This window comes from Erpetoichthys calabaricus, chromosome 1 (genome assembly GCF_900747795.2).
Source record: "Erpetoichthys calabaricus chromosome 1, fErpCal1.3, whole genome shotgun sequence".
In the NCBI taxonomy this organism is placed as follows: Eukaryota; Metazoa; Chordata; class Cladistia; order Polypteriformes; family Polypteridae; genus Erpetoichthys; species Erpetoichthys calabaricus.
This window is the reverse complement of record NC_041394.2, coordinates 130,135,764-130,159,582: the sequence shown is the minus strand read 5'-3', so window position 1 is coordinate 130,159,582 and position 23,819 is coordinate 130,135,764. Positions and strand designations below refer to the sequence as shown.

The 23,819-nt window shown below is 38.3% G+C and overlaps 1 protein-coding gene across 2 annotated transcripts in view; it reads right to left on the bottom strand.

Annotated features, from left to right (window-relative positions):
• pdlim2 (PDZ and LIM domain 2 (mystique)) overlaps positions 1-23,819 on the bottom strand; it is a 187,531-nt gene that overhangs the window by 138,761 nt on the left and 24,951 nt on the right. For both annotated transcript variants that reach the window (XM_028806199.2, XM_028806208.2), the window contains exons 2-3: positions 4,313-4,463; positions 2,036-2,187 (exon numbers count right to left, since the gene is read on the bottom strand). In XM_028806199.2, coding sequence (XP_028662032.1) covers positions 2,036-2,187; positions 4,313-4,405 — 245 coding nt within the window. In that variant the 5' untranslated portion in view covers positions 4,406-4,463. The remainder of the gene's footprint in view (positions 1-2,035; positions 2,188-4,312; positions 4,464-23,819) is intronic.

Below are 23,819 nucleotides of genomic sequence, written 5' to 3'. Positions count from 1 at the left end.
CGTTTTGTTATCGACAAACAGAATATACGTAAAAAAAATGTGCGAAATTTGCTGTCTCCAGCCTGTTTCCATCAAACTGGCTTTTTATCGATAAAATGGTGTGCGTGATGACGTCATTCCCCCCCCCCACCCCCAAAACGAACTGTCGCATAACTTTTGTTGTATCGCGAAAAAAATCTGCCCTTGAGCCGTTTCCATACATAATTTTGTGTATGTCGCAAATTATCTACCTTTTGTTTTCCACGTTACACCCCCTCCACTAAACAAAGAAACAAAGAAATGGAGAAATTATTCAGACAGTTTTTTGAAATTTGCCAGATTACTGTTATTTCAGTTTCACAAATAATTGGAATTGTACATAATATCCGAAGACGACAGCAGAATGAAGCAGTTGCTTGTCTGATAGCCCTAGAGCTTGAAGAAAGTACCCCAGTGCGACGAAACCCACGGGTATGGGAGAGACGACGGAATAAGACCTTCTGGAAGGAAGTGGTGGAGAGACACTTCACAGAAAATCTCTGGCTGCAACATTTTATAATGACACGGCCGACGTTTGAGATGTTGTGTGGATTCATCAGTCCTGATGTTGCGCCCATCACAGGTTGCCACCGACCACCGGTTCCAACCCAAAAGCGGATTGCCATCGCCCTTTACAAGCTGGCAACCTGCGCCGAGTATAGAGTAGTTGGAGAAACTTTCGGGGTTAGTAAAACTACCGTCCATCGATGTTTATATGCTGTGTGCACCGCTATTAAAGAAAAATTAATGCGCCGTTATATCAGACTTCCGACTGTAGCGGAGGCCAATGAAATTGCATACCACAATTCCTTGGTGCATCTTGTGCCACAGATTTACGGTGCGCTGGATGGCACGCATGTGCCTATTCTTCCCCCGACGGAAGGCTACCGCGATTACATTAATCGCAAAGGGTGGCCATCGATTGTTCTCCAGGCCCTTGTTGATGACAGGAGCATGATACGAGACATTTGCGTTGGCACTCCTGGAAGTGCCCATGATGCAGCTGTGTTTGCAGCATCGGATCTGTACAGGTGAGCCTACCTTTCAACATCACTTCTCAGTGCGATAAGAACTGAATTAACCTGCTTCCCTTAAGGTTTTTAATTAAAACTGAAATTTGAATTAATACAAAATAACGACGTTTAATCAAAAAAAAACTCTCTTCATCAGACCATGAGAACCGCTCCGCCATTCTCGTTTTGATTGCACGTGATGAAAATGTGACACATTTATTTGCACTAAAGCCCTTTTTTCCGACAAAAAGTGTTTCCAATGTAGTTTTTGCGACATCTGAAGTATCGATATGGAATTTATGCGCTAAAGTTAAACGGAAAAATATTATGTCGACATGTACAACATTTTATCGATAATTAGCATTTCCATCAGCTATATCGGTAAAAAAATTTGAAGCGCTAAATATTTTTTCGCAAAAACTCCTTGGATGGAAACCTGGCTTATGTCGACATGTACAACATTTTATCGATAATTAGCATTTCCATCAGCTATATCGGTTAAAAAATTTGAAGCGCTAAATATTTTTTCGCAAAAACTCCTTGGATGGAAACCTGGCTACTGATAACATTATTTTTCAGTTAAGTAAAGTAATTAAGTACATTAGCGGAGACAAGGAAAACATAAGGAAAGCTTGGCACTCTGAATTCTTTAGTTCTTTCATCCTACAGTTATAGACATCACCATTTATTAGTTTAGCACACCAGTACACAGCATCATTTACAGGTGTTGCTGAAAATAAAACTTAAAAGAGCAACAAATAACATAACTCAGGTCACAAAATATAACTAAAAATTTAATAGTGTTCCCACACAAACCTTTGGTAAACATTCAGATGAAACATTCAGGAAATGCACTGGAAACAGACAGTCCCCAACTACCAACACCACCTCTGTGGCAGTAAGTCAGTGCACCTACAGCATGGCCAGCCTAAAACTTCTGAGCAGATCAGAAAAATAAATCACGTTCAGAGTTTGACTGAATTAGATCAAAAATAAAGGCTTACCTTTCAACAAGCAGGAGTAGTGTAGCATTGCTAGACTTGATTTTATTCTGTGCCTCCACGTTCAGCATGTCTGTGGTGCTCTGACCATTGATTTCAAGGATAACATCACTAGTCCGAAGGTCAGCCAAATCAGCCTTGCTGCCTCCATTCACCTAAAAAACAATGAAAAAGGTGAAAAAAACATGCAGTACGTTTTGACTGAGATAATAATGGGATAAACTGGCCAAAAACTACTGTGTAAAAGCTACCTCTGTAACAATAAAATGTTTCTATTTATTTAAAAAAAAATCTGAAACATTAAAAGCATTAAACCTAGACAAATAGACACATAATGCCATTCTTTCAAAATTTCTTTCAAAAATTCTTGGCAGCTGTAGTGACACACACACACAAACGCTACCTTTTACCTTCACCTCATTCTTTGCTCCTGGAGTGTTCTTGGCACACTTTAACCCTGATCCTCACCTTCCTGTCTGCCAGTGACTTGTAGTCCAAACAGCAACACAATGGGATGTGGGTGCAGAGCCTCGTTTGCTATAATCAGCAACTTCCTTTACTAGTGCTGTTTATTAAATTATCCCAGACAGGTCTTCAGCAGCATAGGAAACGCTGTCAGAATTCCAAGATAGAAACACAAAGAGCCTGAGACATAGCAAGAGTGTCTGTGAATTCATTGAGACCAGTTCAGCATTTTGTAGATGTATTCATTGAAGAGGTATATGACAGAACTGATTTAAATTTCTAGTTTTGTCTGTCCTTTTACTAACCAATGTCATCATCTATTTATCCTTTCATCTCTTAGTTAACTTACTTTCTGCATCAATATATGGTAAGATATGGAATGGGATCAGTGAGTGAACTTGTGCAACTGTTATATAATCTTTGCACATTTTTATGCTGAAAGATCTCAACTTAAAAGGTATCTTCTAGAAATGTGTGCATTTTAAGAGTCAAGGCAGAGGATCCTTTGAGCTGAGTAGTATAAAGGTAGAACTAGGAATCCCATATTGCAGCATTGATAAGTGACAGAACAATGTTTAAAAAAAAAAAACTGGACCCTAGGATAAGTGTTAAGGATGCTGAGCAACACATGACATGTATGGAATGCACTGAGGAAAGATTTTAATCAGCCTGGTCTATGCTGTTCTTATACCACTAAACAATTCCATGAATCTATTAAAAATGAAGCTTATAATTAAATATGAAGGCTCTTTAAACTTTTGCCAGATGCAAAATTACTTGGTGTATTCTTTTTAGGCACAGTGGGATATTAGTTACCCAGACTTACAACTTCAAGAAACCAGGATTGAATACTAGCCCAGTCGCTGCCTGTGTATAGTTTACTTGTTCTCATAATCAATGTGTCTGCACAGCATTTTTCAAGTTACTTTGGTGTCCTTTCACAATTTAAGCAGATTATAAATTTGAATTTACACAGCATGAGCAAGAATATCTGTGTGGGTCTGTGCCCATGTGAGTGTGGGCTGTGATGAGCTAAAAGACCAGCTTCTCCCTTGGGTACAATGATGCTGGAGTAGGCTCTGGCTCTTTAGTAACATTCACACTGGGTGAAGTGGGTACAGAAAATGAATGGAAACATTCTTTCTATAATTTCAGCTCACAATCCGATTTATATATTTCGGAAATGTTCATAGCTAGACTCTTCATAACGTTTCATTGCATAAAGATTATAGCCCCTTGGAATACTCTTTTCACCTAATCAGAAGCTGTGGAGGAGAGTCACAGAGCCAGGAAAACAAGCCCAAGTCTAGAAAGTCAATTACAGAAATTAAAGTTGTGACAACAGTGGCATTTTAAAATGACATTTCTTCTTCACAGCACTCAGGTGCAAGAAAAAAAGGAAGCAAATAATTTTTTTTCATTGAGGGCTGCAATCGGTGTGGGTCATCTACATCCAGCTCACTATGTATTCAGCTAAAGCAACCATGGATAGAATGCTAGTTCATTACAAAGCTTACACATGCAAACATCTACAAACTGACAGATATTACTTCATTAATTTATATTTATAATAAACCTAACATGTACTGCCTTTGGAATGGATGACACAGGGGTATTTAGAGAAATCTGACTTGGTCACAGGCAGAAAGTCATAGATAGTGACTTCTCTAGGAATAGAAACTAGGTTGCACCACCAAGTTGCCCTTTATGACCAGCTATTGCTATGCTCAATTAAACTTTTCTGACAATATACCCTGTATGTAAGAAATAAGGTATATTCCTAGTCTGAATAATTATTATTGTAACAACAGTTACCTTGGACACAGAGATGGGTTTTTTAAAGTCTCTTCCTCCTGATATTCTGAAGCCCCAAGGAGAAGGACCCTTCAGGTTCACTTGGAGAGCCATCCTAGGTTAAAGGCCACAGCTTCAAAAACTCCTCCAGACCACGCTGACACCACACAAACTGGAAAGAACAAACATAATGGTTTAAGAAAAATCTTGTGGATATTTAGTGGTTCATATATTCCTTAGTGCATTACTGCCACACTACATAAAAGCAAAATCCTCTATCACTTCTGCTCTCTGCTGTACATTTCTTCTCCAACATATCAACAGGCCACTGTTTTCCTTGAGGTAATCAATATGCATACAAATTTCTATATACTCTAGTCAATTAACCCTTAGAATGCTAATTGCTGGAATACTGGATTCCCATGCTCATATCCAAGACTAAAAGAGTCCTCATTACACTCAAATATGGCCTATTTTATTCATTTTACACAGGCTCTCGTTTTAATTTTGGGATTCCAAAACACTCAGAACTCATTTTGTTTTAAAAGTTGCTTAAGAAATATTTATCTGTTGAGTAGCAGCACTTCTCCACATCAGCTTTTACTGTAGTTCATGGCTAATTAACATTACTTGAGGAAAAGAGGACAACACTGGCATGGGGGTATACTGTCAGGCAAAACAGTGATTTATTGTTACACTAGAGCTCATAAGTCGCGCACTGCAGAAAAAAAAATATTTTAAGCCTGGAATCAGCACTGTCATTTGTATTCTTTGTACTGATCTATTATGAAGACATTACAGCAAGCTTCATGCAGCAATTTTGTAAGTGCACAGTAATCCCGCTATAATCTTTAAATGAATATGTGTAAAAGACTAACACTTTTTTCTTTATGATAGAAATAATGATTTCACTGAGACTGCACACTATTTATTTATAGATTTTTGAATTTCATTCACAACCCAGTCCCAGCAAGGCAAACAACCCAAAATTGCAGCAATGCAGGGGCTAGTAAAAGAGCAGTAACAAATCGGGCACAAGTCAGTATTATAAAGTCCTCTGAAAGGATGTATTATTAAGAATTTTGAATTACACAAAACATTATAATTTTTATTCCTTTAAATAAGGCCAATCTTTAAAAAAAAAAACTCTTAAATGCCTCAGCTATAATGGCTGCAAATAAAACTGCTTTCATAACTTGAAGGAATAATAAAAAATGCAAGTATAATAACATACAGGATTATAATTTATTTTCTAAAATAAATGCATGATTATTTTTTTTTCTTAATGAAGACATCATCGGTATTTAATCCAAATCACTTCAAAGTTCTACTAAAATGTGCATTCATAAAATTTACCTATTACTAAAAAAAAGCTAACTGGAGCTTAGTCATTCCCACTATTACAGAGAAGGAGAAACAAAATTAAGAATATACTGGAAATTAATGTATCACCTTATTAATGTAATACACCTTAAAAAATAACAATTGTATTGCATTTCACAATGTCTTTTGCTTTATTGTTTTCTAACAGTAGGTGAACCTAAAGAGATCTTGCTTCACGTCCACACCCCCTCCTCTCGGACTCTTCAGACAGACAGGCAACAGAAACTAAGAGTTACTATTTATCTGTAATTTAACACAACAAAAAGTGACAGACCATTTCCCATTGTTAACTTTGTTTGCATGTTTTTCATAGAACAATTTAAACTCAAACTGTTATGTATGCTAAGTGTGGGGGATGGATAAACCCCACTTCATCATTTCTATGGGGATGTTTCTGTCAGTTACCTGCATGAAGTAAATGTCACATTACCATCTTCACAACTATAATCATTCACTCAGCTGTTGTGCTACATGTAAATTATATGTCATGTTATATTCCCCCACTTTATTGAGTTGTGTATCAGGTGTTATATGTTACATAGATTATATATTGTGCTTTAACCACATGTTTTACAGTAAATGTTTTACAGTAGTTAGTTTGGCCTTTACAGTTTATGTGAACGTTGTGATACAAATCTTCCACCTGTCTGGAGTCTTTTTCTTTGTCAAACTTTGTCATACTCATCCTGTGTCTAACTAGTTTTATTATCCAGAGATTCCAAAAATGTATTTTCTTAACCAGTTCCTGAAAAAGTATATGAAATGAAACAAAACATATTTGCTGGCAGCTTATTAATACTGCTCAGATGATAGTAACTCTGTGGCCTAACAGATATATTAGACACCAACGAGTTATACCACTGTCAACATCAATTGTACTGTAGTTCACACTTTGCTCAAGTTTAATGTCAGAGTACCATGAAATTATGACCATTGTTTAATAGATTGCCACACTCTGGCAGACACAAATATTAAAAGTCAAATGTGGAGCTTAACTTTCTGTCTCAAAAGTGATTTATCATCAAAAATTGTATATAATTCCATTAATTGGTGTATTTTTAAGCCAACGTTTTCTGTTTGAAAGTTGAAGGAGTTAAAGCCTTTCTTGTCAGCAAGGTGATAAACAAGAATGAACTGTAGCTGGGAGATCAATAGCAGGACACACTTATGCCTAAGGTCATACCAAGACAATCTTAAACTACTAATTTACCTATACATGTTTATTATTTACCACTAATTTGAAGATCACATAGAAAATAGCAGCAGTAACCACTGTACCATCATTACACTCCCATACACATAGTTGCATTATGAATTACAGGAATATAACAATATACAGTATCATTTAAGAAAAAAACAAGGCTTTTGTTTTTCCAAAACAAACAAAAACATTTGAAATGATTTGCAGACAAGCAGCCATGCATTGGCTTTCTTTGCTGTTGTATTGTTATGGCTGTATCTGAGCAGGACTACCCAATAGAGTAGAAGCAATAGAAAGGGAGTAGAAGGCTGGCATTTAGTGCAGAATTAAAGTGACCATTTTCATGGAGCCTGCTCCTGGAATTATTGGGTCATCCTATAAAAGAAGTTACACCTGTTCGGAAAATTCCACTGTATGGGTGGCACACTTAGAAAATAGAATCAGTTGGTCTCTGCCATGTTACTAGTAGACAATAAACAGTGATGGATTTGCTCCTTTGCAAACATACTATTAAAAAGTACACCACCCAACTGCAATACTAGATGAGATGGGCATATTCCCTAGATTGGCAATGAATGGGTGCGGCTAAGAATGGATGTGGTAACCTAATCATCAGTGATTAGCTACTATTAGTGGCACGAAGGCGTAGAACTACATTCTTTGAACACAGGGAAGCCTGAAGGCAAGCAACATGTCTCATCACGTGTTAAAAGCACCCTTATCACTTCACAAGGGGCAAACGCAGCATAGCACAGGTTTGAGCCTATTTTAAGGGCTATGGGAATAAAACAAGCAAAAACATTGTTGAATTGAGTAGAAGAGACAGAGAATGAGAATAAATATTTACACAGAAGGCAAAATTATTTGAATGATTGCATTGATCAAGAATTCAAGTGCTGTTTAACATTCATATTTTTAGGTGCCATTCTTATTCTGCAGGAGTGCTTCTATTAACCTGCTGTAAATCTTTAAATCTGCCCTCCTGTAGATCACCCATTTATTTTTATATACATGTCCTTGCACAAATGCAAACCCATTTTTAAAAAGTCACCCACATACACCATTCCATCTTTCTAAATGCATAAGATAATTAAAAGTCTTATAATTCTACTTAGTTGCTTACTGCTGAGGTGTTTCATATAGCATTTCTTCCCACACAGAAATTAATACACCACCAAAAAGAGATTTCTTTATATTTTTTATGGGAAAGGCATTCCCATGATACTGTGCTTTTGAATTAAAAACATGTATTTCCCCCTCATTCAATGGTCAAGAGTCCTGTGTTCAATTCAGAAGCACAGTATTATGGGAATACCTTTCCTGTTTATGTTGTACACTGATTTTTCATTCTGTGACTGTTAATACTATTTTTAGCAAAAAATGCATGCATGCATTTTGCACATTTTGAGCATATAAAAAGACTGGATAACAGTCAAGTGGATTATTCTACATTAATAACATAAGAATGTTTTTCTTTTCTCCCTATGAACATTTTTCACATTGTTTTGCCCTTGTACAGCTTTGGTTGCCCATTGGTTTCTATTAAATTATAAACTTTTTTCTCATGTTCTGCTTGAAAATATGAAATGAGAAGAATTTCTTAGCCAGCACTACAAACTATATAGGGTAACATAAAAAATCTTAGCTTTTTGGGTGGAGTATTACTTTAAATCTGTTTATTTTATTTTTTCTGCACCGTTAATGAAGTTGTTTTGGCCAATGTAAAGATTTGAATTGCCATCAGTTCTCAACAGTAGCGGAACAGTACATTTTTAATGCCGATTCTAAGACTGTGTTTAAGGACAAAGTTAGCACAGAAGGTTTCGTCATCTCAGATGAAAAACACTAGCTTATCAAATACCTTCTTTCATATTCTAGATATACGAAAACAAACACAATGGAAGAATAATAATCTCCCATTTTCTGAATCCACTTTCTGGCCCATAAGGTGCCACATAAAGTAATTTAACTTACAGTTATCCCCCATAAACTCACCCGTAAACTGTCTGCACTTGGCCTGCACCCCACCCTCTGTGACTGGTTCCTAGACTTTGACTGGCAGGCCCCAGTCTGTTAGGATTGGTAATAGGATTTCAGCCACCATTATCACAAACACAGGCACCCCACAGGGATGAGTCCTCAGCCCCATCCTCTACATCCTGTTCACCCACGACTGTGTCACCTCCCACAAAGATAACATCATCCTAAAGTTCGCAGAGGACACCGCAGTGATTGGACGTATTACTAGCGGGGATGAGGCGGCCTACAGGAGGGAGGTGGACAGTCTGGCGTCATGGTGTGAGGATCACAACCTCATCCTCAACACAGACAAGACGAAGGAGAGGATAATGGACATGAGGGAGGAGAGGAGACCTCACCAGCCACTGTTCATCTGATGGCTTGAAGTGGAAACGGTGAGCAGCATTAAATACCTGGGCATCTACATCAGTGAGGTCCTCACTTGGACACTTAACACCACACAGCTGGTAAAGAGGGCTCAACAGCGGCTGTACTTTCTGAGGAGGCTGAGGAAGTCTGGTATGTCAACTAAGATCCTTGGCAACTTTTACAGTTGCATTGCTGAGAACATCTTGACCAGCTGCATCACCGTGTGGTACGGCAAGACTACTGCTATGGACCGCAAACGCCTGCAGAGAGTGGTAAAGACTGCTGAGAAGATCACCAGGACCCCACTGCCCTCTCTGCAGAGCATCTACAACTACAGAGTCCGCAGTAGAACTGCCTCGATCCTCAGGACAGGGACCCCACCCACCTCCAACACGAACTGTTCACACTTCTACCCTCAGGCAGGAGGTATAGATGTATGAAATGCAGGACTTCCAGGCTAAAGAACTCTTATTTTCCCCAAGGCCATTAAACTCCTAAATAACTGACTGGAGTTTATAACCATGGTTCATCTCATTCTGTCTACCTCACACAACTGTATTTGACTTGTCCATCACACACCTACCTGCACATTACACTTTATATTTCTATTCTGTTTTTATACTTTATCCTACCTCTGTTACTTATTATCTATCTGCTACTTATTATTTATGTTTATCTTTATAAGCTGGTTTTGTCATTTGGTGTGGACAGCAAAGAAAGAATTCAATTGTACAGTACAGGGAAACATGTTTCCTTACTGTGCACATGACAATAAACTTTGAACTTGAAATGCACATTTGACCATATTAGATTTGCCAGCACACACCTGATATGGCAGGAAACTTCAATACCTGAAAAAAAACCCATGCAGACATGGGGAGAATAAACAAACTCTGCATAGACAGCTTTAGATCAGGTTTTGAACCAAAGAACCTGGAATTTTGGGGCAGCATTGCGGAGGCCAGCCAGTCATTCAAGTCAACTTTTATTTCAAATTGGACTATTAACTACATACTTAATCACAAGGTGGTTTACACCACAGAACAAATGTGCAAGTAGATCGTCCATGTTCTGAACTCGGGAAGATAAATGAGCAAGTTAGTCTTGTTTTCTCTTGGAAGTGATGCATATAATACACACAAGTTTAGCTGTACTATAGGCACAAATGCGCATAGATAATTCTGAACTTATATCAAGTACATCTTTCCCACAACATGCGCCCAGCACAGGAATTCTGGGAGGAGGCTAGGCATCTGTTGTACTTCAGATGCTTTAAAAAGGTCAGTAAGTTATGTATCCACCTTAGGAGTGGCACATTCAATACAAAAAGAAAATTATCAAATCAAAAGACTTTTTAGGAGAGCCACCGCATCAGACACTAATGTGTCTATTGTTTCTGTGCAACTTCTCTAGGCAACGCAAGTGAGTCACAAACAACCATGAAAAAAGTTTCATGCAATTTCCTAAAGAATGCAAGAGCAAATATGTGCATAAGGAAGGAAGGAGAAGGAAGTGTCTTAGGAGACTTTGTTGGATCTTCATTAGCCTATAGTCCAATGTGGGCATCTTTGCTTGCCAACTCTGCTTGCAGTCACATATGCCTGTCTTTTTAAAACTGGTAATATAATTCCTTGACTGAAAGTACTCAATGTTAGCTTGTCAAAGAGAGGATGTGTGAATTGCTCATACTAAAAAGCAGTTTTGTTTTCTTTCTCTCCTTCTTTACTACTTCCAGAGGGTCGATATTGCATCCCATAATGGAGCCTGCTCTTTTAATTAGTTTGCTGATTCAGTGGGCCTCTCATGAAGTGATGTGGTTACTAGCCCAGCATACCACAGTGTGGAAAGTGGAAAGCTGAACTGGCCATCACAGACTTGTAGAATATATAAAGGATTACATTCCTCACATTAAAGGAACACAGTTTTCCAAGAAAAAAGACAAGTGTCTGCACTGCCTTTTCTTATATAGTTTCTCTGTGTTATGAGAGCAGTCAAGCCTGTCACTGATCTGGACCATGAAGTATTTATAGAAGTACACAACCTTTATATCCAACGCTTGAACATGGACCTTGAGTAGAGACTCTTTAGTGTGGCGAACATCAGTAACCATTTCCTTGGTTTTGCTGATGTTAAGATGCAGACAATTCTCTCTGCACCAACAAAGTTCTCCACCTGACTCATATACTCTGTCCCCTTTATCAATACACCCCATAAGTGCAGAATCATCTGAGAATTTCTGCAAGTGCCATATATTTATAGACTGAGGTATACATAATTAAGCGGAATTGACACAGGACTGTTCCTTGTGGTGCTCCATTTTGCTCACAACCACATCAGACACAGGTGACTTTGGAGTATTTCATGTGCCTTCTGGCAAACTTTAACCGAGATATCATTGTGTTTTTCTAAACAGTGGCTTTCTCTTTGCCACTCTCACATAAAGCTTCAAAAGCTGAAACACGCAGGCAACAGTTGTCATATGCACAGTCCTTCTAGTCTCATCCACTGTAGCTTGAAACTCCTTCAGATTTACCATAGGTCTCTTGGTGGTCTCTTTCATTAGTCTTCTTCTTGCACAGTCATTCAGTTTTAGCGGGCAGCCTGATCCAGCTGTGATACTGCTACGCCATAACTGCTAGGGGTATTCATTTAGTTAGATATTTTCTTGTATCCATCCCCTGACTTGTGGTTTTCCATTACCTGCTCACTGAATTCCTTGAAGTGTTCTTCTGTATTCATTGTGCTTATATAGGTTAGGCCACGATATGGACTCGCTACAAGTTGGACCTTCCAGATCAGGCACATTTACAGTACAATCAATTGAAACCCTGACTACAGCCAGGTGATCTCCATTAAACTATGTTACATCTAAAAACATTTGACTGCACCAGTGATGATTTAAGCAAGTGATATTAAAGGGAGTGAATGCTTATGCAATCAATTACATCATGTTTTAGATTTATTGTATATACATTTAGAGCAGTTTCCAGAGATCCCTCTCCATTTTGACATCAAAGAGTCGTTTTCTGCTGATCAAAGTAAAAAAAAAGCAACTTAAATCCACTGTGATTCAGTAGAAAGTCTTTAAGGCATTAGTTTCATTTATTGGGGTCCATACATTAAAATCCACCTAAACTCCAATTCCTTGTAATGCATTAGCTTTTCTAAGCATCCATAGCCCTAGCACTTTTATTTTGGAAGCCAACCATGTTAATCATTTAGACTTGCTTAATGTATGTTCCCTTTCAAATCATAGCTCCCTGGGAATGCCTAAATTAGATTTTTTTTTATTTTGGTTCAGTGCCAGCAGTTACTATTGTGTACACCAGAATAAGTCATAGACAACTCTTTTTCTCAGCAACTTCTCATGCATGAAAATGTTTCACTTTTCACATGAAAATATGTGATTTACACATCATTATACAGTATATATTACTGTTGGATTGATACTAAAATTTTCACTTTGATATCTATACCAGCTTTTAAATCTCAGTACCAGTACCAAAACAGTTCAGAAGCAAATAATGGACAACTGTATGCCACCTTAGAGTGCCACACTGCATACCACTTCCCTCGATAGCATAAACTGTGTGTCAAAGCAGTAAGATGTCCACTGTGAGAAGTCTTGATCGCATCAAAGTGTATGGTTTCATGAAGTCTCCAGCATATCTAGGCATGTTTAGGCATGTTTTTTCCTATCAAGTATCGAAGGGATGGGTCTGAGTAGAAAGCTGACTTTTATTTAAAATCTTGAAAATTTCAAAATGATTGTACCATACCATTTTCAATTTTGAGTTTTTTGGTACTTTTATAGTAACAGTATGCCATACAACCCTAAATACAGCATATACTATATTTCAACTGCTGAATTTTTAATGTTACACACCCTTTGAAAAACATCAGGAATGTGAACCAAAAAGACAGTACTATAACTAAAGATGACTAATTTCAGCTTTACAAAAATTGATGGAAGAACTTGTGTTGAATAACAGTCACTGGCTGCAGACTTATATGCACAATGACTACATCACCGACATGTGATTTTCACGTTAGTTCCCATTTGCTGGAATCTTTAAACCCAAGTGTGATATCCTAATTTCAGTAATTGACACAAATCTCACATGCAATGGACAAACCTAGTAACTGCCATTTTTTTTAATTGAGTTTTTTTTAGTTTTTGGAGTTACTAGGTTTTTCCTGATGTTATAAGTTAGTAGTGATGGCCAAAAATGTCTTCATTCTGGTCATAGCTCAATGGAAGAAGCAAGTATGTACACAATATTTTACATACTGCAAGACAAAAATCTAGGAACTCCACTGACCAATGAGGATAGACCACCTACCAATGAAAATGTCAGATTATGATCACGTGATGTAAATGCTGCGACTGTGTGATTTAAATAGTCTGTGTTGTTGAGTCATAAAAAAACAATATTATGTATGTAAAGGTGAGGAAAAATTAAATCTAGAGATTGTTAATTATAGGGGTAATATCATTTTCTCAATTTGCAGTAAACTTGAAATATGTGACATACCAGGTTTGCCCATAGTTGGTGAGAAATATCCAGAGAAATGATGACACAAATGGCATTCCATATCGAGCTGACTCATTATGGGACAGAATGTTAAGCCACAACAAAATAAAAAACAGAAATGAATGAATTATTACAATATATAGTGTTGTATTGTTTAATCAATCCATCTTCTCAACTTGTTTACTCAGAGCAGAGTTGCAAGGAATCTGAACCCTACTTGGCAGGAACAATCTGGGCATCATTACATTGCAGCGTAAAAACACACACACACACACACACACACGCACACACACACACACACACACGCACACACACAAACACGTACAATGGCATATTTTACTACCCATCAAAATAAACTCTCTCAAGCTCAAATACTGTAATAATCAAAATACAAAACTGACAGTTTTCTGCCTTTTATAACCAAGTTGATTTAAAGCATACAGCAAGTCATTTTTTGTACTGAAACCATTGGGTAAAAATGCTGCAAATCTGGCTGATCTTCATATTCCTATGAGATGGCAATTTACAGGGATAATCATCATTATGACACATACATTTTCTACCATGCTGATTATGAAGAGTTTATCATTTTTACCACATATGTTGGTGAATCACTACAGATAGATACTAGTTTGTATGAAAATATAAAGCCAAAAGGTCTAAACTATGGTGAAAAGTAAGATGAAAATTATTTGAGGAAAAAAGTTAAAATTCAGATTTTCTCAAAGGAAAAATGTGTAAAGTAGTGGGCTTAATCTTCTTTTCATCAGGTCTTTATCATTATGTTTTAAGATTAATCAAAAATGTAGTCACTGACATCCAACAACCTTCCACCTCACTTCATATCAGTTAGAACCAGAGACTGAGGCCATGTTTAGGCCCTCAGAGCCAATTTAGGATCGGCAATTTACTGAAGTGTGTGGTCAGTGTGTGTGTGAGGGTTGTGTGTGTGTGTGTCCCTAGGATGCACTGGCACCCTGTCCAGGGTTTGTTCCTGCCTTGTGCCCTATGCTAGCTAGAATGGGCTCCAGCAGAACCCTGTGACCCTGTTCAGGACAAAGCAGGACAGAAAATGACTGACTGACATATAGAGAACTGCATGGCACAAGACAGAGCTCGTATCATAGCACATCTTTTACATGCCATAAACCAAGTTAGAAGTTTGTATAATACAATATATAAATTATGCTTTAACAACATTCACTTTAATTTTTAAGTAGAGATTTTTCTTTCCTGATTTTGACTTTTAAATACTGTCTTTCCTCTGCCTTCTAGTGCTGGAAGGATGATGACAGAAACAAAAGCACACACAACATCAGCCTATAACACAGTAAAAAATAAATAAAACAAAAATATACAAGTAAAATGACAACAAAGCAAAAGCAAGTTATACATATTATATCCATTGTTGGCTTTCGGAATAGGTTGCGAAGTTACCCTTACATGAGCTCTCCTCACATCCAGGCAGGTCTGCCCCTTCCCACAGTTCTTTAGATGCGCCCCAGTCTCCTCCCGTCGCAATTGCAAGTTCATCGATCTCCAAGGGGGAAAATTAATCAATTTCAGTTTTGGATCTGACCATGCAAATCTAAAAAGGGACTCTTTTTGGGCACTTGCAACCATCACTGCCTAAGGACATAATATACTCTTGAGCCAGCCCTGATTATACCCATACTTAAACAGAAATCATCTACAGGAGCCACATGAACCATCCAAGGCCAGAAAAAAGATGTTAATGCTAGTATAATTCTTCAGCTTGGCAAAGTGCAGCTTACATTTTTGTCACTTTTATCCTGAGTAAGCAATGTGTAGGCTCAAAATTATTTCCAAATAGAGAGGGTACTTACATACACTAAAATAGTCAAGGGAGAGAGGATAAATTAGAATATGTATGTGAGAAGGAAAGATGTGTTTGTATTCCATCTTTTTTAACAGCTGTGGAAGAAAATAAATAACATCTAATAAAGATACTAAGTGAATCCAATTTTAATTTAAATGAACTGCTTAGTATTCCAAGATGTCACTTAGTTTCATCCCAGCTGGTTTCACTATTCCCGCTAAAATTATTTTTGTCAAGATTCCAGTCAAGAAGGAGTTTCTTCCTGGATCTTAAAACCTACACTAAAGCTGCTTCCTTCACACCAGTGACTTTGTTCTCTCACTTGCATTTTGGTTCTGATACTGGGCATTACGATGCAATAATCGGTACAGCTTGCCATAGTTTCCCACAGAATATTTTAAAATGAATGTAGAGGGGGATGAAAGGTGTACGTAATAATACACAACACACCTGACCCACTGTTGGAATGTCCAGGTCCCATCATGCCAATGTCAATTTATTTATAGAGCACATTTAAACAACATCTGTAATACTATAGCCAAAGTGCTTTGCAATTAAAAATACAAGAAATATAAACAAAATAATATAATAAAAATACAATAAAACACAATATAAACCAGCAGTAAATTGAACCAAAACAAATGACTAAGAGGAAGGAACCACCAGTATCACTGAAGGTCATGGAAAGCTAGAAAATATAAATGCGTCTTCAATCTAGTCTTAAACAGTTCAGTTGAGGGTGACTCAATGTAATTGGCCAAAGAATTCTACAGTTGAGATGCAGCAGCTACAAAAGCCCTATCCCCTTTAGTTCTACACTTTGTACAAGGAATAAGAGACTGTCTCACCTTTTCAGGTTTAATTAGCATCATGTTGTAGTTATTAAGAGAGATATTCATAATTTTAATTGAAACAATCAAGTACAAGTTATGTTAAGATTCCATAGGGGCAATAAACTGGCATGATGGATTGATGGTACACAGCTAGAAAGTGATCATGCAAGCTCATTGACTTCAGCAGCTGCACAAAAAAAAATATGAAAGAGTTTAAGTCAGATGACAAGACCATCTGGGCACCACTAGCACAGTAATTCAATTTTGATTACATAAATTCACTGATTGGCCAATATGCTATATGAGAGGGCATTTTTTTTGTTTGACTCACACTTTTGTAACTGGTATGAGTTAAGCAGCATTGCACATTTGGTGACAATTCAAATGAAAACTGAAGTTCAATTTCAAGCTGAAAAAAGTGGGAAAAGAATAAATTCAAATGATTTCATCAAGATTTTTTAAAGACTGGACAAGCTTACATTTACAAATATTACCAAATGTCAGGAATGCAGCTCAGCATATAAAATGCTCATAAGTATGAAGGTCCTTGGACCTCTGAAAATGTTCAACCAGCCGTGAAAAAAAAGAGTAGAGCTCACAACTTTGCCCTGATGACAGTGAGCTGTCAGAGAAACACCTGTCATTTTTCTGTCATTGCTTTTCTAGTCACTCCCAGACATCTTTTTTCACTACTGTGTGGATATGAACACCATACCTCGAAAACCACTGATATAGAGAAAGGTGAAAGTTGTCATTCGAAAAACAAATTTCAGCTATAGCATATCAGTTTGTGGTGGATATTTTACTAGGTCGCCTTACTCATAATGAACTCTTTCCAACCCAAGGTGCTTTACAAAAACATAAAGTACTGTTTTTCCAATTAGAAGTTAGACAAATTAAGCAGCTTACTCAGGATCATCTTGCAAATCAGGAAGGAGGACTGAGGTGGGGGCATGGAGTTTAAAGTTCAGTGCCTAAGCCATTAGTCCACATAGTTTGTCAATGTTTAAAGCCATCAGCAAGCCACCAGCTATCTGCCTTGTTCCTTCAGATCCTTTTTCCATAATTTCAGTTAAGGTTAAATACAAATATAAATTATGAAACAGTTTGTAATAAAAGTCAACAAAAATCTTGATAGGAAGAAAAAAAAAACAAGAGACAATAAAGCGTGGCTGCTCCACTCAGTTTATAAAGGATGGAGAGGGTACAAGTTTCACTACAGCCAATTTCTAATATTGTCAGTCAGTCATTGTCCAACCCGCTATATCCCAACACAGGGTCACAGGGGTCTGCTGAATACATATCTTAAAAAAAATTGTTTTAATTAAACTTCTTGTTCCCAGTTTCTGCATTTACACAGAGTATGTTTAATGAACTAACAAGTGGGATTTTGGTATTCTTCGACAAGTAACCTTAATATTTACTATAAAGTTTGTTTATAGACTTGTATTCTGTCTGTTTTGCTCCCAATCTAAACAATTTTAAAAGGGGAGAATTCAAATTTAAAATGAATAAGGCACCATGAAGACATATGTTCATTTTTTCTTACATCTGAATCTATTAGCTACAAATTACTTGCAGTAATATAAAAATTAAAAACTCTAATGAAACCACTGGAAAGTACATGTGCCCATGTTGACCAACAAAAGAAATGCACTTTTTGCCAGATTTTGACACTCAGTGTTCTCTGAGAATTTATGAATTTCATACTAAGGATGCTTTCGCAATGCAGGAATATTTTCCAGGAACCAGGGACTTTTTAGAATCTCAGGAACTTTTGTAGCATTCTCACTGCAGGAACTCAGGCCATTTGTAGTTCCTGGTACTTTTTTTAGCTCCTACTCCAGAATATGTACTTTTCATTCAACCAATAGCTATCATAGGTGAGGCACAAGCACTGGTGCCATCTTACAAATCTGTTAGTAGTTTGGACTTTGGAGAGCTATCAGTGAAGAAGAAGCGTCACACTTTTCACTGCATGACTCTTCATAGATGCCTCCCTGGTACACCACACCATGCACCATATCGAAGCAATAATTTGCTCGTTAAGTCCAGAGTGCATCAAAGCAATAAGGAGAGGGTGTGTCCCCTGTGTACTCCCAAAAGAACCTTGTTGCATATTTTGCATAAAGGTTACAGTTCCTGTTGTGTGGTGGGAACATAACACACAAAAAGTCCCAGGGACAACAAGCGACACAGGGCCTACATTGAATTGGAACACACTGGTTCCTGAAAACAAAGTTACTGAGGTACGGAAATGCCTTGAGAGTGAAGAGACTGGCCAGTGTGATCTACCATGAACTGTTATTAAGGCAAGCTTACCTAGGGAATGCCTTCTTCTACGTATGGTTGGTGAACGTGTATAAGGTATGCAAAACGTGCAAAGTCAACAAAAGAAAATTTAAACCAACCGTGGGTATTGCTATACTCCTGTTCCACTCAGTCTCCCGCGGTCATTACAGGAGGAGTAGACATACTGTATCACTCCACTTCTTCTTTTCACCACTGCAATACACAAACAAACTCTCCTTGTGGGAACAGAGACACCACAAGTAGTTGGATAAAAACAGAGATAAAATAGATTCAATTAATAACCCTTCTTCTAAAAGATGAAAAAATGGTGGGAGATGGGCTTGGAAGGGTTGGGATCTATCAGTCATGGTGGTTCCACACTACAGAAAGACTGAGCACTTCTGCCTTTAACAAGATCAGCAGAAACATCTCCTCATGATGTCATGGTGGTGGCCTGAAACAAAGATGACAAACCACAAAATCTGCAGTCAGTCTGAATGCTTTCTCAAGGGGATGTGGTAGCAATGTCATCACATCCTGTGTGCGAGCCTTCAGTAGCTCATGCAGAGTGCCTGCAACTGCCTTGCTCTGCAGGAGAAGCTGCTTCCTATTACCAATGCCACCCAGCTGTCTGCTTCTGCTGCTAATTGTAGCTTTGCCTAAACAATGCTCTTTACTAGTGCTGCCACTGATCCCATGACAGACCCAGACGAGTAAATGTTGCTTTTAACAAGCAAATAGAAGCCTTTCATAAAGCTTCATTATAGACTACGGCACTTCCACTTTTAAATTGGTAACACCAAAATAAAACTGCAGAGGGCATAATGTTTGGGACTTTGTGGGACAGACAGCCACAGGGAGTGGTTGCCAAGCAGTCCAGTTGCGGCCACCATGAAGAGTCTTTTGGAGAGAACGGCATCACAAGGGCTTAAAGATACTCTCAGGAGGAAGTGTAAAAAGCTAATCAAGGACAGGGCACATTCCAAGCACAGTCTTCAGTGCTGTGCCTTCTTACCTACAACCCATTCATCAGCTTTGAAAATTCCACATTTTCTCAGTCCATATGTGCTACAGACAGAAAAGATAAAGGAACAAGTAGCTGAATTCCTAAAAAAAGAAAGAAAAAATGGCTGCATCTTTCTATATAACCCATCCTAGCACACAATATGATACAACTCCACCAATGGTGAAAAGGCAAAGCTACAATGTACTGTTTATACAATATATGTGATTAATAGGCAGTACGTCAAGTCAATTAAATGGCAACAACCTCTCTATGCCCGTGAACCCCCACACTCAGACTTGGCCAATTTTAAGTTTCCACATAACTTAAATTGCATATTTATGGAGAGGGAACAAGAGTGAGCCAAAGAAAACATGACCCAAACTGATCAGGCCAGGTATTAATCCATATGCTCTTACACTGTAAGGAATTAATGCTAGCCACTGTGGCACTGTGTTGCCCAATTCTAAGTATTTCATTAAATGTTATTCAATATTGTAAAGGAGGTGTAGAGAAGGTCACTGCTATATTTGACAAAAACACAATTAAGACAGAGGAAACAAAGACATGGGCACAGCTTTACTCAAGTATCCTGTACTAAACTATGCAGTCACCAGTGAAAGTTGCGAGAACAATCAAATTTTTGCTCTCCTTTGAATTGCTATCCTTTTATTGCTATATGGATGCTCCACATTACTGTCTATTGAAAGCATGCAATTTTATTGGGTGTCAGAATAAATACCAATACTGCTGAATCAATATTAAAGATTTATTTGTAAAATTAACAATACCATGCAATGCAATTCAAACTCGGAGTGCATACCTGATGCAAAGCATGGAAGCCTAGCTAACTGCTCATAATATACACACCTCAGGTAGCACAGCTGGACCTGTTGTCCATGGATACTGTCATAATTGGTATTTCTCTATTCTCTTTAGTATTTAAGTGTACACAGTATTTTTAGACACTTTTTCCTGGGTGCTGCTTCCCAATAGAAAAAAAAATACTAGATTAACACCAAGTATTATTCAAGAATGGTTGGACATTCTACCCTGATTTATTGGGGTAGAAATCATTTTAATTAATGGTTCACAAATTTCCACTGTCAATGATATATTCAGAAATTGCAACCAGATGCTTGAGTATATGAAGCTTTGACTTTTTAGTATTTTTTTCCTTTATATTAGCACCAAGGCCTCCAAAATCATTCACTGTATAGACATATGCAGCTTCCAGCCACCTGACTCTACAGAATGTAAGACCTCAGTATATGCAAATGTAGGAGATGTCACACTTTATTTTTTGCTCTTGTTCTTATCATCTATTTATCACATTCCTGTAGCTAATGCAGCAGTGATGGCTTGAAATCCATTCATAGCACAGCTTTGCACGGGATGAGCAACATTCACTGAACCAGAAAAAAATATGTACACGTTTTCATTGAAAATTTAAGGTCTACACCCTTTCACACTATTTGCACTAATGATAGAACATAAACACAGCAACTATTTTGGATTCTTTGTCATGTTAGTGTTCACAAACAAATGAGAGGCTAAAGGTGCAAATGCTCATCATTTAAACACCACAACAGAAAAACTAAAAAAGGCAATATTTGTAAATGCATTATTAAAGCTTTCATTTCCATAACTGAGCACTAAATTGCCACAATACATATGAAACTGGGCTCAATTTAAATAAGCCTGCCACAGACAAACGACACCTTCACAGTTAGAAGCAAAATTAGCCAATGAGTCAACAGAGTTATCCTCTGGCTCGACTGGCTAAAACATCCGCTTTCACTCTATGTAATGAACAAGAGCCAAAGATTATCTCCTGTGTGCCCAGTGGGGGCACAGATTACAGCGCAAAGTGAACTCAGTTACACACATCCCAAACCATAGTATCTATCATGCTAAAAATATATTTATTATAAGTAACAAAAGTAGTACACAAATCATTCGTCTAGGGTGTAGCCACAAGGATTTACTATAATAACAAATGTCATTACTCATTTTCATTGTGTATCTTGTAATCTTGTGAACAATATCCTAGTGATAGTTAATTATTAACATTTTCCCAAAATAATAAAGCCCCAGGGTAAAAGCTGCAACTTTCTAATAGGTACATAATCAAGTTTTACCAACTATGTCACTCAAGTATTAAATACCACACTTATGAGTCACTTTGTAGTTGAATGCTGAAAACAAAAGAATAATATAAAGACACAGATACAATGTTCTCTATGATTAGCAACCAGAACACAATATAAGGATAACAAGGGCCCAGCTTCTGAATGTCTCTCTCTTAAATAGCCAAGTGTATTATTCTGGGGTGATTTATCTAATAATTGTTCCATCTCTAGAAGTCTCTGGATTTATGGGAATGCAAGCCAAAAGAAATGTTTATTCAATTAGAGTAATCATATACTGCACCGTACTTATAGTCAGTATCCATCCCAAGAGAGAGCTTAACGGTTTACCATGGACATCCCAAGGTTCTCCTGGTACAAGTTTTCCACCCTCTTGCCTTTTATCTTATGGTGGATGAGGCATGGCTCTTCCTAAAAAACTTTTTTAATGCTTAGACTTATTTATACAGCAATATACTGTATACGAAATGTATAAGAATATCAAAAGGCATCTGTAATATAGAATAATTATTGAACTTAGGAGCAATGTTTAATGTGGGGGCCCCAAACACAAACTTGGAGATATAGATTTCTATTCAAACAAATTCTTCAGAACCCAGGCCTTGCTGTTAAGATCTGGCTTAGAAACATGTCATGCTATCCTCTTTAATCTTCAACCTGAGCCTGGAACAGGGGAGAGTCCCGAGGCTTTGGAAAACATCTTGTATCACCCCAGTCCCAAAGGCATCACGTCCTAGTGAGCTGAACGACTTCTGGCCTGTTGCTCTGACATCACATGTGATGAAGACCATGGAGCGGCTGCTGCTTCACCACCTGAGGCCACAGGTACACCACGCCCTTGACCCTCTGCAGTTCGCATACCAGGAGAAGGTGGGAGTGGAGGATGCCATCATCTATATGCTACACCGATCACTCTCCCACTTGGACAGAGGCCGTGGTGCTGTAAGAATTATGTTTCTAGACTTCTCTAGCGCCTTCAACACCATCCAACCTCTGCTCCTTAGGGATCAGCTGACAGAGTTGGGAGTAGATTCATACCTGGTGGCATGGATCGTGGACTATTTTACAAACAGACCTCAGTATGTGCGTCTTGGGAACTGCAGGTCTGACATTGTGGTCAGCAACACAGGAGTGCCGTAGGGGACTGTACTTTCTCCGGTCCTGTTCAGCCTATATACATCGGACTTCTAACACAACTCGGAGTCCTGCCATGTGCAAAAGTTCGCTGATGCTACTGCTATCGTGGGCTGCATCAGGAGTGGGCAGGAGGAGGAGTATAGGAACCTCATCAAGGACTTTGTTAAATGGTGCGACTCAAACCACCTACACCTGAACACCAGCAAAACCAAGATGCTGGTGGTGGATTTTAGGAGGCTCAGGCACCTCATGGACCCCGTGATCGTCAGAGGTGACTGTGTGCAGAGGGTGCAGACCTATAAATACCTGGGAGTGCAGCTGGATGATAAATTGGACTGGACTGCCAATACTGATTCTCTGTGCAGGACAGAGCTGACTATACTTCCTTAGAAGACTGGCGTCCTTCAACATCTGCAATAAGATGCTGCAGATGTTCTATCAGATGGTTGTGGCGAGTGCCCTCTTCTACGCAGTGGTGTGCTGGGGAGGCAGCATAAAGAAGAAGGACGCCTCACGCCTGGACAAACTGGTGAGGAAGGCAGGCTCTATTGTAGGCATGGAGCTGGACAGTTTGACATCCGTGGCAGAGAGACGGGAGGTCAGAAGGCTCCTATCAATTATGGAGAATCCACTGCATCCACTAAACACTATCATCTCCAGACAGAGGAGCAGCTTCAGCGACAGACTGCTGTCACTGTCCTGCTCCACTGACAGACCGAGGAGATCACATTCCTCCCCCAAACTATGTGACTCTTCAATTCCACCC